The sequence below is a fragment of the Mastigoproctus giganteus genome, chromosome 10 (assembly GCF_048544385.1).
Source record: "Mastigoproctus giganteus isolate SK-2022 chromosome 10, ASM4854438v1, whole genome shotgun sequence".
Taxonomy (NCBI): Eukaryota; Metazoa; Arthropoda; class Arachnida; order Uropygi; family Thelyphonidae; genus Mastigoproctus; species Mastigoproctus giganteus.
The window spans coordinates 206,529,964-206,545,031 of record NC_143584.1 but is presented as its reverse complement, the minus strand read 5'-3'; the positions used below and the strand labels follow the sequence as shown (position 1 = coordinate 206,545,031).

At 35.5% G+C, this 15,068-nt stretch overlaps 1 protein-coding gene across 1 annotated transcript in view; it reads left to right on the top strand.

Annotated features, from left to right (window-relative positions):
• mRpS29 (mitochondrial ribosomal protein S29) overlaps positions 1–15,068 on the top strand; it is a 93,021-nt gene that overhangs the window by 69,639 nt on the left and 8,314 nt on the right. Inside the window, exons 9-11 of the mRNA XM_090383392.1 lie at positions 2,103–2,181; positions 13,145–13,204; positions 14,901–14,993. Of these exons, the coding sequence (XP_090239518.1) occupies positions 2,103–2,181; positions 13,145–13,204; positions 14,901–14,993 (232 nt within the window). The remainder of the gene's footprint in view (positions 1–2,102; positions 2,182–13,144; positions 13,205–14,900; positions 14,994–15,068) is intronic.

Genomic DNA, 15,068 nt, shown 5'->3' with positions numbered 1-15,068 from the left:
TTTTAACAAAATGAGAGTGAATATAAGCACTGTATTTACAACAAATACATAATTGAAATGTATTTGCGGGCCGTGTAAAATTGCTTCGGGGAGACAGATGCGACCCACAGGCCACCAGTTTGAAACCACAGATCTAGACTGTATGGTGTCTACAGTGAAATTCCCTACCAGCCAAATGATATGGGGGTGCATTTTATATCATGGAGTAGGTCACCTGAAGTTTATAAAAGGTTCTGTAAATGCCAATGGATACCTGGCTATATTGGAAGACAAACTGCTGCCAACCATTAGAGACTGTTTCAACCTGCCAAGTAACTGCATCTTTCAGGACGACTCTGCTCCTTGTCATCGGCAAAAAGTGTAAGTAGGCACTTCTGTAGTTATTTTAGCTTCATTTCTGCATTAGGAGTTCAACAGTAATATGTTTACATTTGTTAGAGGTGAAAAAATGGTTGGAAGAACGGTCCATTATAACTCTTAGCTGGCCAGGAAACCGCCCGAACCTCAATCCTATAGTGAACTGTTGGCATCGTGTAGAATCTGCAGTTGCTAGAAAGAAACAAAAGACCGTTCATGAACTTCAGGAAGCCATAATTTGTGTTTGGAACCACGAACTATCAATTGATTATCTTCAGAAATTGATCTTGTCAATGCCTCGACGGTGTGCTGCTGTCATCCGGGCCAGAGGCAGTTCAACTAAATATTAGTTTGCACCTGGTGAACTTTTCATTTTGTTTTCCATTTAAAATTATAAACTCAAGCAAATTGAGGGCTTCTGATAACATTTCAGCCATAATTGTCGTGTTTACCAAAACTGTTGTATAAAGGTTGCAAATGCTCATTTTGGAATATTTTGAGAGCACCTGTCAAATATTATTTAACTTTGCCTTAACTATTAATAAATATCTTTTGTTTATATTTCTATTTGTGTTGCTAGTCATTAATGTAACATACCATTGGCGAAAAAGGGTTAGAAATGTGAAATTCCTAGGTGATGCACTTTATTTGAATGCCAGTATACATATATAATTTTTTTTTTTAGGTCCTATTATAATGTTTTTCTATACTCAGCTCCATAGTCAAATATCATTTCTAACAAGTTTAAGCATTCTGCAGGTGGTATAGTTCTTTAAGAATATGAAAAGAAGTAAAAATATAGCTTTGATTATATAGGATAGATGCCAGTCATACTTTTCCCTTGATAATGCCAAAAACTCTGCTACATAAAATATGATTTGAAAAACAGTCTTCTACATGCAGGTAACATAATATAGGAAGTATGAAAGGTAGAACAGTAATGTTTCCCCCTCTTTCCCCACTTATTTTGTTGTCACTTTATTCTATTTTTAATTATTCTCTTTCAGTCTTTTACTGCGGAGTATATAGTTTGTATTTTTATTTGGCCTGTACTTCAAAGAGTAGCAATTGCTGTTCAATAAATTTTTTTTCCCTTCAGATTCACACAGAACAGTGTTCTAACTTCATACTTCTACATAACTGCTATTTTTTATACTAGCAAATGGAGCCACATTTGCTAACTAATATATGAATAATAATAATAATAAATTTGTGAAGCCACAACATAATTAGTACTTCATGTTTATGTTTTTCATCATTTTGTGATGCTCTCTAACACCAATGGCTGCCTAATAAATTGCCAACTAGTATATCGCAGATATGAAAATGATGTTGATAAAGCAAGAAGAGGATGTCAGTCAGCTGTACTAAAACAGATGATACAAAAAATGATTGTTGCTGTTAAGTTTAAATATTCAAAACGAAGGCCATGTCAAGATTAAGAACCAGGTTGCAAATAAGAAAATGCTGCCCCTCTCCAGTACTTGTTGCCTCACTACATGAAAATGTCCTGTTCATAGTGTTATATTGTCAGCACTGAGAGCTAAAACCAGCTCTCAGCTTGTAAACAAGACCCTGTTCAAAACAAATGCACTGCAAATAAGCTTAGAGTATATAAATTATAAATATGCATAAGAAAATGTATATGGGGAAGGCCATTGGTCGTTTACAGCCTTGCACTTATTTACACTATATATTCTTGAAAGATTATTTTTACTCATTCACTCGTGCATTTATTTACACAGGTTTCGAGTTCTTGTAGCAATTGATGGTGCAAATGCACTGTTTTGGGAAACAAATTTGAAGAAGCCCGATCGATCCTGGGTAAGTATGTTAAGTACTAACATTTTCCTATTCTCTTCCTCATTAGCATTAGTAGAGGCATATGATGCAAGAAAGCAAGCTTATACGGCATCATCCAAAAAAAACCCTTCCCATTTCACCCATCCATTTGCTTCAAATGTTTGTCTAGTTCTGCCTTGAATTTATTTAAGCTGTCAACTACAATGACATATGGAAGTTTGTTCCCACACATCTACTCTACAACTGTCTTTCTTCAATTTGAATTTATGTCCCCTCAGGTGATCAATCTGGGAAAGAGGAAGAATTCCATCAGAATTAAGCTTGCTCAAAACATTCAAGGCCTTATACACCTCAATCAGATCACCTCACAGATCTCTAGTCTCCAGACACTGTAATTTGTAAAACTTAAGCCTTTCTTCTTAAGAGCAACCTTTGTTCCAATCACTAATCTTGTTGCCCTTCTCTGTACTCGTTCCAGCAGCTCTACATCTTTCCTAAAATGAGACCTCCAGACCTGTATACAGTACTCAAGGTGTGGTCTGACTTTTGCCTTATACAGGGGGATAATCACCTCCTTATCCCTGCTAGAAAACTTCCTGTATATCTTTGACAAGACACCTGAGCTACTCTTGCGCACCTTCTGCACTGCTCAGAAACCTGCATATCTGACTGCACAATTACTACCAGGTCCTTTTCATTCTCTACCACTGTCAGTGTAGTACCTATGTCTGCGTGGGTAGCACAGTGGTATCGTCAGTGTCCTTCCCACACTGGGTGGAAAAGACCCGGGTTCGAATTCCGTCGATGATGCGAGGAACTTTAATGGACTTTTTTCACTCCGTGGCTGAGTTAGTCGGTTTTGGGTGTAAATAGCAAGGTACCCCCCCCCCCCCCCCCCCAGAAATTGGGGTTTTTTTCGTCCAGCAAACAGGCAAATCGATCAGAGAACACATGCAATTTACAGACAAATAAATATATGGGTAGTTGTAAGAAATTACGGGTGGCCCTAATATAACAATTTGGATTTGTCAGTGTAGTACCACACAGTTCATACATTAAATGTGAAGTACTGCATACTACCCATATGCAGTACTTCACATTTGTCAATGTTAAACTTCAGTTGCTACGTCTCAGTTATCTGCTCAACTTTTCTAGATCGTGTTGCAGTAGCGTGCTGTCATTAACAACCCTGCCAACCTTCGTATCATCTGCAAACTTAGAGACATTAAGCCTAATATACCTTCATCAATATCATTAATAAATACAGAAAACAACAATGGACCGAACACTGAATCTGGAGGACTCCACTAATAACATTTGTCCATGAAGAGTAGTGTCCATTGATTACCACTCTCTGTCTTCTTCCACTCAACCATCCCTTTATCCATAGCAGCAATTTGCCCCCAATGCCACACTACCCCAATTTGTACAGCAGTCTTCCATGTGCAACAGTATCAAAAGCCTTCCTAAGATCCAAATATATGATATCAAAATTATTCTTTGCATCCAGGTCCATTGTGACTGTATCATAGTATATCAAATCAAATTGGTCAGACAAGACTTCTCCTTAAACCCATGCTTTATCCGAACTATAACTGAAGTCTTGTCTAGATGATCCTGCCATGCTTCTTTAACCAGTGCCTCCATTAATTTCCCTGGAACAGAAGTTAAACTAACAGATCTGTAATTACTTGTGTCACCCTTTTTCTCCAGAGTCCAATGAAGCTCTCATAATTATGGCTAAGGGTTTGCTTACTTCCTTTGCTGCCTCTAACTGGATAGATCCCATCCACCCCCAATGCCTTTCTTGTGTTTATCTTCAACATTTTCTGCTCCACTTGCTCTCAGTTATTACAAAATCATTTAGCCCACAGCCAGAGTTCAATACACTTCTGGCATTCCCCTCCCTGAAGAACTTGTGTATAATGTAGACACAAAATACTCAGTTTGTTAGCTACCTGAGCAGGATCATCAACAGTTAAACCATTGATATCAAGTGGATCAATCTGATTCATCCCCTTCCTTTAGAGTTTACATAAGTGAAGAACTCTTAGCTGTTTTTCTTTGCATCCTTTGCCAAAGATTTCCCGTAATCTGCCTTTGCCTGCCTAACCTCCTTTGTAACTTGGTTACAGATCAACTTGTATCTATCATAGGCTTCTGTCACCTGTTAATTTATATGTATCCCATGCATTTTTCTTCTCTGCCATATGTCTCATTAGTTCATCTGACATCCATTTAGGCCTAAACCTTGAACAATATTTCTTAGTTGGTATGAAAAGCCTAGTAGCTGCCAAGATTAATTCTTTGAATGCTTACCATTTAGAATTGGTAACATCATCAGTTGATCCCACTGTATAGAATTTAAAATATATCTGAGACCACTGTAGTCACCTTTACAAAAGCAAAAGCTCTTTTCTTTACCCCTGATGGTAGTTACCTCTTTGAGTAAATCCCACATCAGCATACTGTGATCACTTCCACCTAGCGGTTCCTTTATCTGCAGATTCTTAATGCATGAAGAATCACTACTGATAATCAGATCAAGAGTATTACTCCCTCTAGTTGCTTCCCGAACATGCTGCTGTAGAAACCAATCATCCAATAAATCCACAAAAACCTTGCTAGTGTGCAAGTGACCAACCCACAAGTTCCAGTCAATATCTGGGAAATTAAAATTCCCCATTAGAAGACAATCTGATTTACTGGCCCACTTGATTTCTCAGTATAGTTGTTCATTATACAGGAAACCCTCGTATAACGTGGTACCTATACAACACGGTTTCGATATAACGCGGTTTATAAATTGTGGTTACCCTTGTATGACACAGTCGTGGTTTCGATATAACGTGATTTACAAATTGTTGTATCGCTTCTTTTCACACACTTTTACAATGCAACTTAAAAATCAAACTTTATGTTCGTTAAATTTGTGTCTGCTTGTATAACAGGTGTAGTTGCCAGAACCGAATATATGTGTACGCAAGTGCATACACACATATTTTTTTGTGTAGTGTCAATTTTTTACCTTATAAAGAGTTAATTGTTGCGCAAGTAGTTATAAATAGTGAATTTATTTGGGGAATACCCCTTGGCAAATAAAAAATTTATTTTTTATAGTAATGGCCACCAAAACTGCAAAAGAAGGAAAAAAAAAACCAACATTGAAAAGAAAATTAATTTCTCTCGAAGAAAAAATTAAATTCTTGGATCAGTTGAAAAATGGAGAAAACAAGGAGTTGTTGCAAGGACTTTGAATTTAAATGAATCAACAATTCGTACAATCAGACAAAATGAGCAGAAAATCAGAGATAGTGTTATTACTGAGTCAACGATAAGTGCAAAGTGCATTGCTCGTGTACACGATATTTTAATCGAAAAAATGGAAAAATCTCTAATGGTTTGGATTGAAGATTGCACCCACAAGAAAATGCCTTTGATTGGAAACCTTATTAAACAAAAAGCCCTCAAAATTTATCAATATTTAAAAGAACTTGAACAAGATTTTTCAAAAGTTTTTCGAAAATTTTAAAAAGCGATTTTCTTTGCATAATCTTCAGCTCCAAGGAGAATCGGCATTAGCAGACGTAGATGCTGTCCAAAAATTCCCAGAAGAACTTTTAAAAATCATTGAAGAAGGTGGATATAGTGCAGACCAGGTATTCAATGCAGACGAATTTGGGTTAAACTGGAAAAAATGCCAAAACGTACTTATATATCGAAAAATGAAAAAACAGCTCCTGGATTCAAAGTTTCTAAAGACAGAATTACTCTACTGCTTTATAGTAATGCGTCAGGTGATTACATGACAAAACCAGCCGGGTGGGTAAAGTGCCTGCCTGGCAACCCAAAGGTCGTGGGTTCGATTCCCGCCTCGGGCTTGGATCAAAGTACTGCAAAAACCTTGGGAGGTGCATTATGGCCACAGAAGCCTATGCGCCAACAACTACCAAAAAAAAAAACATGACAAAACCAATGTTAATTAACCAATCTGTAAATCCTCGTGCTATGAAAGCAATTGACAAGTCCACCCTCTCTGTTTATTGGAGAGCCAACAAAAAGGCATGGCTTACAGCTAACATATTTGAAAATTGGTTTTTTAACTGTTTTGTGCCTGATATAGAAAGATACGCAAAGAAAAAGAATATCGACTTTGAAATTTTATTAATTTTAGATAACATGCCAGGACACTCAAAAAATGTAACCCATCCGAATATTAAAATAATTTATTTGGCGCCTAATACAACATCACTTATTCAACCCCTTGATCAAGGGATAATTTCATCATTTAAAGCGTATTATATTCATCAAACATTCAAATTAATTTTGGAAAAAATGGAGTCTAATCCAAACATGACACTGCCTCAAGTGTGGAAAGAGTTTTCAATATTTAATTGCGTAAAAATTATATCTCTATGTGTAAAGGAGTTAAAACCCTCTACACTGAAAGGTTGCTGGAAAAAAATATGACCTGGTGTCGTCCTTAATCAAAATTTCATACCTCCTGTGGATGCTGAGCTAAGTCGTATAACAAACCCTGGTACACATTTGTGGTGGCAAGGGATTTTCCGATATGGTTGAAAATGAAATTCGTGAATTAATTGATGAAGAAACAGATTTAAATGAGGAGGAATTGGTTCAATTAATAGAAGATGGCAAACCAAATACAAATGGTGAGGAAAGTTCTACTGAAGATTCTGATTGTGCTGAGTCCGTTAAAGGGTCTAAAGAAATTAGCAGAAGGATTAAATTTGGCACAAAAGTTAGGAAGTTATTTTACAGATAATGATCCCTCAACAGAGCGCTCAGAAAAATTCAAAAGACAATTGGACAGTTGTTTAGCTCTATATTATGAACTTAATAAAAAATTGCAGCATAGTGGTAAGCAAGGTCTTATTACCGACTTTTTGATAAGAAAACCAGCTGAAGTACCCAGTGAGAATTATACAAATGATGTCGAAGAGATTTCAAGTGATAACGACATCCGGCCACTCGTAAATAAAGAATATCTACGAAATATTTTTTCCGAAGACAGTGATGACGATTAAAATATCCATTTCTTTAATTTTGAAATTTATGCATTATGTGTAATGAAATTTATGTACAATTCCTAATTTTTATAATTTTATGCTATGTATTTGTTAATAGTTAGTTACATGAATTCTTGAATGAATAAAATATGTTTATGTTGAATGTCATTGTTGTTTTTATAATTAAAAAAACACTACGGAACATCACCCTACATTTTGTATGAAACCTGAACCTCATATAATGCGTGATGTTTTTGGAACCTAATCTCCGCGTTATACAAGGGTTACCTGTACTCGTCAGAGTCATTAGGCCTATAACACACTCCTACTCTCAATTTTTCTTTCCCAGTTCTTATGTCACACGAAACTGGATCGACGCTGCACTGTCCACCCAGGTCAACTGGCTGCACTTCCTTAGATTTTGTTTCTTAACTAACAGCATAACCCCTCCTCCCTTCCTATCCTCTCTGTACACATTGTACTTCCCAAAATCCTCATTCACGTTCACTCGATGAAATTGGTATCATACTCAGAGCGTTCATCAAATGCTTCAATTTTTCAGAAGCCGTCTTATCAATTAGGTCTCCCCCCCCCTCCCCGTAATCCACAAATTGTATCGCTTTCATTTAACTGTAACCTAATTGACAATTTTTTTAACTTCATTTTCACCAAATGCCAACATTTCATGTTTAGAAGATTTAATACCTTTGTTGTCCTCATTTTCCTTCTCTCATCATTGATATTGTCACTAGTTCTTTGGACTAGTTGTTAAATTTGAATTTTTTCTTTTCTTTTTTTGAAACCGTCCAAAATGTCGGTGTCATTTGGATATTCAGGTACTGTGACCATGTAAACAGAGATAGGGAAATTTTATGGAAAAATGTGGATATGGAAAAAAAAACACTTCTGTGAAACAACAGATGATTATTTGTCGGCGTAAAAGAAAATCACTCTCTCCTAATTCTCGAACAGGGCGCTTACAGTTGATTCACAGTGATGTCCAACCTACGGCCCGCATGGAAAGGGAACTAAAACAGCATTTAAAATTTTGTTAATTATCAAAAATTCTCTCATTAAATGTTTTGTTCATCAAATGTAATTGTGTATTGTACTTAACAAAATTTCCGAATATTTTCAATTTTTCTTTTGCATGTAACAAGATATGGAAAAAAGAACGCTAATTTTTCTCGAATCACTCAGTACAGCCCGCGAAAGAAATCTAACTTTGAATTTTTTTGAATATGGCCCCTATACAGGAAAATTGTATTTGTGTTTTTGTATGGGTGGCTCCTAGAACAATAGTTAATCTCTGCCTCGTTGCTCTATTCAGTTTTTACACTCTGTCAAGGTAAGGCCAGTGTGTGTCATTTAATAAAAAAAAAAAAAAAAAAAAAAAATTCCAACCAGTTGAACTAGGATAGGGGAAAAGGAAGCAGAGAGAGAGAGAGAAAAAAAAAAGCTTTCATCCCACACAGAAGAAAGTGATAGGACAGAAAAATTTTGTCTGTGAGCTTGTGTGTGTGTTCTGTAGAGTAGCATTGTGTATTGGTCTTTTGGCCTGGAAGCAGTGATTACCTGGACTTCCACATCCCTGGCCGTGGTAAGGCAAGGCCTCCCCTACTATCTGCTCGCTCTCCTCCCTGGGAAACTCATTTCCCAGGGAGGAAAAGAAAACTAGAGTAAGATGAAGAGGGGGAAGGAAGAAGGAGGAGCGGGCTCTCTGGCCTAGGAGAGCACCAGTCCAGGATAAATTGCTATATTATCTACTATAGGCATCTATATCAGATAATATAGAAGAAGCCCCTAGTAGATATAAACTAGTCTGCAATCAAGTCATAAAGGAGGTTAGGTAAGTGGAGGCAGATTATGAGAAGTCTTTGGCAGAGAATGCAAAGAAAAGTAGCAAAAATTTCTTTGTTTATGTCAAAACTAGAAGGAAAGGGATGCATCACGTTGGCACATGAGATATGAATGGCACAACTAATCAATCTTATTCAGGGTGCACACAAACGGAATAAATATTTTCTATATACATTCTATATAAACATTCTATATATTTCTATATAAATATTTTCTATATGTGTGAAGAATTTTTTAGGATGGGAACATTAGACGTATACCAAATTATAAGTAAGTGCTAAATAATTTTATTGTAACTGAGAAGAAAGTGAAAGAGAGATTGTTGAGGCTAAAAATAAATAAGGCACCTGAGCATTATGGAATCTCCAAAAAATATTAAAAGAAGCAGCAAAAGAGGTAAGCAAACCCTTGGCCATAATTATGAGAGTATTCTTGGATTCAGGGGAAGTCCCTACAGATTGGAGGTGGGCAAATGTCTTTCCTATTCACAAAGGGGATTAAAGAGCAAAGTAAGTAATGCAGAAGAATCTTGGTGGGAATGCAGTTATACAGCAATCACATCATGGATTTGTTAAGGGGTGGTCTTGTCTGACCAATTTGATTGGGTACTATGACACAGTAACAGAGGAAATGAATACAAAGAATAATTTTGATATATATATTTTGATTTTTAGTAATGCTTTTAACACTCTTCCACATAGTGACTGCTGTACCAATTGGAGTAGTGTGGGATTAGCAGCAAGTTACTGCTGCAGATAAAGGGATGTTTGAATAGCAGAAAACAGTATTGATAAAGGCATATCAAACATATTGTCTAAGTTTGCAGATATAAAGTTTGGCAGGGTGGTGAATGTCAAGCAGATAACTGCAACATGACCTAGAAAAATTAGGCAGATGGGTTGAGAACTTACAGTTGAACTTTAACAGTAATAAATGCAAAATACTACACATGGGCAGCAGTAATCCCAGAATAATTTATCATTTGTGTTGCACCACACTCCAGATGGTGAATGAAAGATACCTAGGGAGTAATTGTACATTCCAACATGAAGTTCTTTGAGCAGTGCAGATGGGCTGCTAGGACAGCTCATGGGGTTCTCTCAATAATATATATATACAGGAATTTTGCCAGAAGGGACAAGATGATTATCCCATTGTTTAAGGCAATGATTAGGTCACATCTTGAGTACTGTGTACAGGTCTGGAAGCTTCATTTTAAGAAGGATGTGAATGTCTTGGAACAGATGCAGAGATGACAAACAGATTAGTCAATGACACAAAAGGATACTCTTACAATAAAAGACTTCAGTTCTGCAATCTGTAATGCTTGGAAACTAAGTACCTGCGAGGATACCTCATTGGAGTATTGAAGGCTTTAAATGGATTGAGTAGATTAAATGCTGATGGTGTACTTACTCTTTCTCAACCAATGCACGTAGGAGGGCATAAAACTTAAATTGGAAAAGATATGGTTGCAGCAAAGATGTATTGAAATTTCCTCAGTCAGAGAGTAATTGACTGGTGGAACAAACTTCCATTTGACGTTGTGGAAGTGGATAGTTTGAATAAATTTAAGGAAGCATTAGAAATGGACAGATACTAATACAGGTCGACCATCACTAATCCGGCAGCGTTGGGACCTGTTTGGTGCCGGATCACCAGTAGTTATTTTAGCACATACATTTTACCCAACAGCTAACCACCTCCTACTTTTAACACGTTGACTGCCAAGCTAGTTTAAGAAAAAAATTCCCAAGGGGCCAAAAAATATTGAGTAAATAATTTGATTAGTAATTCTAAAATAAATTTTGTAGTGTCAATGTTGTCATTTTTTTCGCTTAAAATATAAAAAAATAAGTTTTTTTTTTTTTTATGTCACGTATAATTGGTTACTTTATTTCTTGAGAAGCCGTGTCAGCCACATACATGTGACACTATTACGGCATACATATGAAGGTCGTTTGTGATTAGTTTATTGCACACACGGAGAGCTCTGCAATAAAACTAATTATGATAAAATAAACTCTCAAACATCGCAATAAGTTTGTCAGTATTATTAGAGATTTTGTGAAAACAAGTTTGTTAGCGCGCTGTATTATCTGTCATATTGTGTTGTGTTTTTTCGCAAGTTTGTATAAGTGTGTTGTAAAAAAAAAAAAAAAAATCTAAAAAGGAATGGCTAAAAGAAAATTATTATTATTAATAATAATAATAATTTTCTTACTAAGATAAGAGGAACCGAGAGAAATTGCTGGAATTTACAATTAAGCAGAGTTCAACTTCTCACAGAGACACCGCTGTCGAGTTTTTTCAGAAGTTCAACTTTATCTGTTATGGACGATGTACGGTGTTTGCGCTTTACACCACGAGAGGCACTTCCTTTATGCACTGGAACCATGGCTGGGGCTAAATGTGAGCAGGTTATAATAATAAATGCAGAAAAACAAGTGGGAATGGCTTGCCAGTGTTTAAGAGTTTGCACCAACAGCTGATGCTGCAACCAATACCACCAAAACAGTAGCGGCAGGTCAGTGCACCGATCTGGGAAATTTGAAATTACGTTCATGGAAATTATGTCCAAATTAGCAGTGGAACTGGATTAGTGATGGTTGACCTGTACTAGTATTAGCAATGGCCACATGGTGCAAAGGAAGCCTATGCTTATGCTGCACTAGCCAAAAAAAAAAAATAAATAAAAAAAATAGGAAAAAAAAAATAATAAGAAAATTTTAAAAAATAATAGTAAGAGAAAAGTAAATAGACAACCTATGTGTTTACCTCCTCCCTTAGTTAATTATCCAGCTGACCTTTGAATTTCCCCAAACTTTCAGCCTCTACCACCCATGTAGGTAACTTATTCCAAACTCTGCAACCCATATATTCGAAGTCTCTCCTCATATGGAAGCCCTTTTGCTGATCTCACCAGGCAAGTTACTCGTCTTTGGACCCTTACAAGAAGCTCAATGTCTTTTTTAGGTGCGGTCTCCACACTTCAACACAGTATTCCAAGCATGGTCTAACAATAGCCTTATATAATGGGATTATGACGTCCTTATCTCTACTAGCAATTATTCAATAAATCATCAAACAATTGTTTGGTAGATAGGTTTTTTTTTTTTCTTATTTTGGTTGATGCTGTATAAGCTTGCTTGTTTGCATTTTCCGCTACTACTACTAATAATAATACTGATATGTTTTGTCTAATAATTGCTAAATTCATACTGTTCGGTAAAAATTGTTTATTAAAAAAAAATTTTAATTTCTTGTCATTTTTAAAAAGTTAGTTAATTTGCAATAGTTAATTTGTTGGGTACCACATGACCAGTGGAGTTAATTCATGAATTATTTCTTGAATGGTTTTTCCCATTATATGTACCTTAATCTTAAATACTTTTAAGTTGATAGATGAAATTTTAAAAAATATATTTCAGTAGGTTTGTTTATGTCAGCAATACTTAAATTTAGCTGGGTTAGTAGGGCTTGACCTTAGGAATTTTTGGCACCTCAACTATTCAGACTATGGTGTGCCAATTTTATGGTACCCTAGATTATATAGTTTCATTGTGTACATATCTGTATAAGCGTGTATTCATGGGTGCATGTTGTGTGGACTACAAAAGTTAACCCATGGGGAACTCTATCCCCATCTGAAATCAGCTAAATACAGCCTCCATTAAAGAGGCTTTTAAAGTTTCCTCCATTCTCAGACAAGATTTGGAGTTTGACCTCTCCAAATGAGCAACAAGTGACAGAACAAGTGCCATCATCATTATCATAGAATATGGTTAATGGGATACAGAACGAACATTTTAATTCAACAATATGCAAACAGCATGTGCAATATGCACAAATGATGGAATGGACAAGTGTATTTATTGATTAAAAATACAAAATGTATTAGCTAGAATAAAATATATTGGAAAATATTAAAGAATGGCAACGGTAAATTTGGAATCACAACAAACATGTTGTAAAGAAGTTTGAACTTATATCCACTGCGTTGAATTGCATCATGTTAATTTTAAACTTTATTTTGCACATGTTTTAGTATACTGAGAAGGATGACCTTTTTCCACTACTTTTCTTTTTACTAGGCTCATTCAAGTGAATTGACAATTGTGCGAGCATTTACAAAACTTCTGAAGAATGACTGGGTAAGAAAATTTCTCTATTTAAAAAACCCTATAAACATGCGGAAAACTTTTTTATTATTATTATTATTTTATTATCCACGTTTGGTCGTTTGGCTTAATCCTGCACGTCCTTCCAGTGGTGATAGTAATTCGAGGGTTTAGTGTCAAACAACATTAACTACAAAATAATTTTGTAGCTGATGTTTTTGTAATTAACCAAAAACGTCATTTGACATTTTCTTGGTTTACTGGAAATGTACTTACAGCCTAACTTGTAAAGCACTAGAGAGATACAGTTCTGTGACATGATATGCATTATTTGTATAAAGTAAAGCTAAAGTTATCGCAAAAAGAAAATGCAATTTTGTAGTTAACATTGTTTGACACTAAACCCTCGAATTATGGCTAATAGTTGAAAATCTAAAGTGCTCGTAGAGCTGATATTCAAGTTTCACCTACAAGTCAGAATTTTGGCAACGGTTAGCTGTTCTACAACATCCAAATCTTCTGCTTGCACTTTTGTACTGGAGGATTAGTAACCCTGCATGTATCCCCCTATGCAAGGTTTAAAAATACAGTGCAGTCAAGGCCAAGCCTCTGTGATATTCGGTGATGGATAACTTTTACCAGCTGGTAAAAGTTTACTTGGTGGTATTGCACATTTGGCCTCCAGAGTGAAGTTCTAACATCTCTCACCCCTTTTATTACGCAGTATGAATCATACCTTTTCAGGTTATAACAAGCATTGTAGTGAGATCCATCATTCCTTACATTGAGTGTACAGTTTTAAAATGGATTTTGTGGACTGGCTTGGCTAGTGCTGTCTTTACCTGCCAGATTGACTGAATGCACCCGAGTAGTGTCTATGTTGGGGACTATAGTTTAAATTCTTGTTTCATTCTCTTGTATTTAGAGGTTTCCATTTTAAAAAGCTGTTATGTGAAATATGTTATGGTGTAAAATGAAGTTTTTAACGTATGTATGTTGACGCTGGCACGTGCACAGTTTGATTTGAGATATACCCTGTTGTTAACTGTTGTGCTGCTTTATCTGCTGTGATCAAACAGTTAAATGAAGTTGTAAACTTCTCTGGCTGCAGTGATCACACAATGCGTGAATGGAAATTTATTTATTGTTTTTAGCTAAATTAATATATTTCTTTAACCAAGAACTGGATGGATAAGCTGATATTAAAATAATATTTAGGTAACAAATTTTAAGAAAGAAAATGAGAAATAAATAAAAAGATGAATAAAAAAACTGGTAATTTGGACATAAAATTTTCAGACAGAAGTCCATCGTGAATCAAGGATATGAAGATCGTTTATGCTAGCATGCAAGTTTTGTAAAGTTGGAAGAATAACTCTATCAGATCTCAGAAATATTTGCCATAGTTCTCAAGAAGTTAAACTTACTAAAAATTTTTAGTTTTTTTTACTATTACCATGTTTGCAAATAAATGAGTTGTTAAAGCAAAGTATGGGTATTGTGATGAGGAAGTACAGTTCACTGCATTGAAACAAGATAAAAGTTTGGAAATTTAATGAATTAAAAATAAATGAATTACCTGCTCATTTTAATACAGTGAAGTGTATTTCATTATCACATCTGCATTTATTACAATGCTCTTCAACAGCTTCATTCATAAAAAGCAAAGTATATAAATAGAATGAATTAGTTAAGTGTATCTGTTTAAAATATTTCTTCTCTTTAACAGAACAATGCAGCAATAATATTAGTAGCAGATGGAATTGCGAATAGAGAATATTTGTCCCAGATTTATACTCCAAAAGCACTGTTTCAAAAGGAGGTAATTATATAATATTAGTAAGAAGAGAACTATGTAATTTATTATTTTACTGGGTGATTAATCATTAATTTTTTT